The sequence below is a fragment of the Notolepis coatsorum genome, assembly GCF_963971535.1.
Source record: "Notolepis coatsorum genome assembly, chromosome: 18".
Taxonomy (NCBI): domain Eukaryota; kingdom Metazoa; phylum Chordata; class Actinopteri; order Aulopiformes; family Paralepididae; genus Notolepis; species Notolepis coatsorum.
Window position 1 is genome coordinate 18,305,983 of NC_140182.1, and position 2,500 is coordinate 18,308,482.

At 44.3% G+C, this 2,500-nt stretch overlaps 1 protein-coding gene across 10 annotated transcripts in view; it reads right to left on the minus strand.

The window, feature by feature from the left end:
* The window catches only part of LOC311244635 (suppressor of tumorigenicity 7 protein homolog), a 127,179-nt gene that overhangs the window by 20,335 nt on the left and 104,344 nt on the right, over nucleotides 1-2,500 (minus strand). For all 10 annotated transcript variants that reach the window (XM_084334248.1, XM_084334256.1, XM_084334255.1 and 7 more), the window contains 2 exons: nucleotides 2,320-2,392; nucleotides 1-75 (listed from right to left, as the gene is read on the minus strand). The exon at nucleotides 1-75 is cut by the window's left edge and continues 28 nt beyond it. In XM_084334248.1, coding sequence (XP_084190374.1) covers nucleotides 1-75; nucleotides 2,320-2,392 — 148 coding nt within the window. The remainder of the gene's footprint in view (nucleotides 76-2,319; nucleotides 2,393-2,500) is intronic.

A 2,500-nucleotide genomic window follows, 5' to 3' on the forward strand; every position in this document is an offset into this window, starting at 1 on the left:
GCTCTGTGAATGGCCTCCACAGCATTCATCTCTGCTGTGCTCAGCCCTCTCCTCGACGCTGCTTCTGGAGAGAACCTGGGCACAGAACACACACAGTTACATCTTGACACGATCAAATACAAACATATTGCAGTGTTTATAGTTTTGCATAACCCACTGCCAGATTCTTGTCCACAATACAGAGCCCTAGGGCTAAATCCACAAAGAATGGATTGCACGGAGCAAGTTGCACCCTTACTTACAATTCATTATGAAATGAAAATGGGGGACCCTGATGTAAACAAGACGAAAGTCTTTCTCTGGTCTGCATCCCCTTAACAATTGTGTGTATTGAGCCGTACTGTATTATTGTACCCATTCTGCAATCTGCTAATACATTTTTCATTCAATCAATCACCGTGCAGATTGATTGAATGAAAATTTTATTAGCAGATTGCAGAATGGGTACAATACAGTACGGCTCAATACACACAATTGTTAAGGGGATGCAGACCAGAGAAAGACTTTCGTCTCGTTTACATCAGGGTCCCCCATTTTCATTTCATAATGAATTGTAAGTAAGGGTGCAACTTGCTCCGTGCAATCCATTCTTTGTGGATTTAGCCCCTAGTGTTTATGTGTTTATGTTCTTGTTCTTGTATGTTCTTTGAGTTTTTGAGTAATAAGGACGGTTTTGTGGAAGTGACGCCCTCAGAGACATCTAACGATGCTGCCCTGCAGAAGCTAACTTCAGTAACTGCAATTCTCTTCAAAATTGAGTTATGAGTGAAATTGAACTTCTCAATATCGGTTTTATCTGGTGACAAAGTTTCAGAGTTCAATCTCGCTCTGCTTTAGAGGAAAAAGGGTCTCAATAATTGCAGTAACATCACTGGATAATCAAAGAACTTTAAAGCCTTTTTCCTCAGTTGCACTGTACAGTATAGTTACTGTGGTCAGCTTCTACAGGGCAGTATAGTTACTGTACTGTACAGTATAGTTACTGTGGTCAGCCTCTGCAGAGCAGTATAGTTACTGTACTGTACAGTATAGTTACTGTGGTCAGCCTCTGCAGAGCAGTATAGTTACTGTACTGTACAGTATAGTTACTGTGGTCAGCTTCTGCAGAGCAGTATAGTTACTGTACTGTACAGTATAGTTACTGTGGTCAGCTTCTGCAGGGCAGTATAGTTACTGTACTGTACAGTATAGTTACTGTGGTCAGCTTCTGCAGAGCAGTATAGTTACTGTACTGTACAGTATAGTTACTGTGGTCAGCCTCTGCAGAGCAGTATAGTTACTGTACTGTACAGTATAGTTACTGTGGTCAGCTTCTGCAGAGCAGTATAGTTACTGTACTGTACAGTATAGTTACTGTGGTCAGCTTCTGCAGGGCAGTATAGTTACTGTACTGTACAGTATAGTTACTGTGGTCAGCTTCTGCAGAGCAGTATAGTTACTGTACTGTACAGTATAGTTACTGTGGTCAGCTTCTGCAGGGCAGTATAGTTACTGTACTGTACAGTATAGTTACTGTGGTCAGCTTCTGCAGAGCAGTATAGTTACTGTACTGTACAGTATAGTTACTGTGGTCAGCTTCTGCAGGGCAGTATAGTTACTGTACTGTACAGTATAGTTACTGTGGTCAGCCTCTGCAGGGCAGTATAGTTACTGTACTGTACAGTATAGTTACTGTGGTCAGCTTCTGCAGAGCAGTATAGTTACTGTACTGTACAGTATAGTTACTGTGGTCAGCCTCTGCAGGGCAGTGTGGCTTTACGAATAAACATGACACTGTCATTCTGAATGGGAGCTATTTAAGGGTTTGGGGTTAGAATTAGGGCCGGATCGGGGGTTACGGTTCTTTTTTATGCGTCGACTGACGAGTGATAAGGTTAGAGGTCAGGGAATGAACACAAGTCAATGAAAGGTCCTCACATGTACAGTATAATAACACGCGTGCGGGACAGCGTGTGTGTGTGTGTGGAATTGAGAGAAAGAAAGAGCATAACAACACGGTCTGAGACAACGTCACGACTCCATTGTCTCCCCCGCTATCTCTGTGCAGCAGCGTGTGTGTGTGTGTGTGTGTGTGTGTGTGCGCTTATGGAGCGAGTCGCACAACAACCGCACAACCACAGGCGACAAGTGGGTTCCAAGCACAAGACAAAAGCAGTCACCTCTCACAGTAACACAGCCCCTCTGGGGAGGGTCATTTAAAAAGAGCACAATTACTCCATAACCCATTTAAACAACACCATCGCTCAACCCCATTCACTCACTCGCACAAACAGGCCCCTCTCGCGGAGCATTGTGAGCCCACAGTAAACAGATACTTACTTGTCTGACACCGCCCTGGCTTTGAGCAAGGCTGCCGTGTAGCATATTGTTGCAGATTTGGGTAAACTAATATCTGTGAGGAGACACAAAGCAGACATGGACAGGGTTTTAGTTTGTAGTGCACGTACCACAGGGCTGCAGTTACAGTCATGGGAGATGGGAGAGGAGCGGGGGGGGGGGG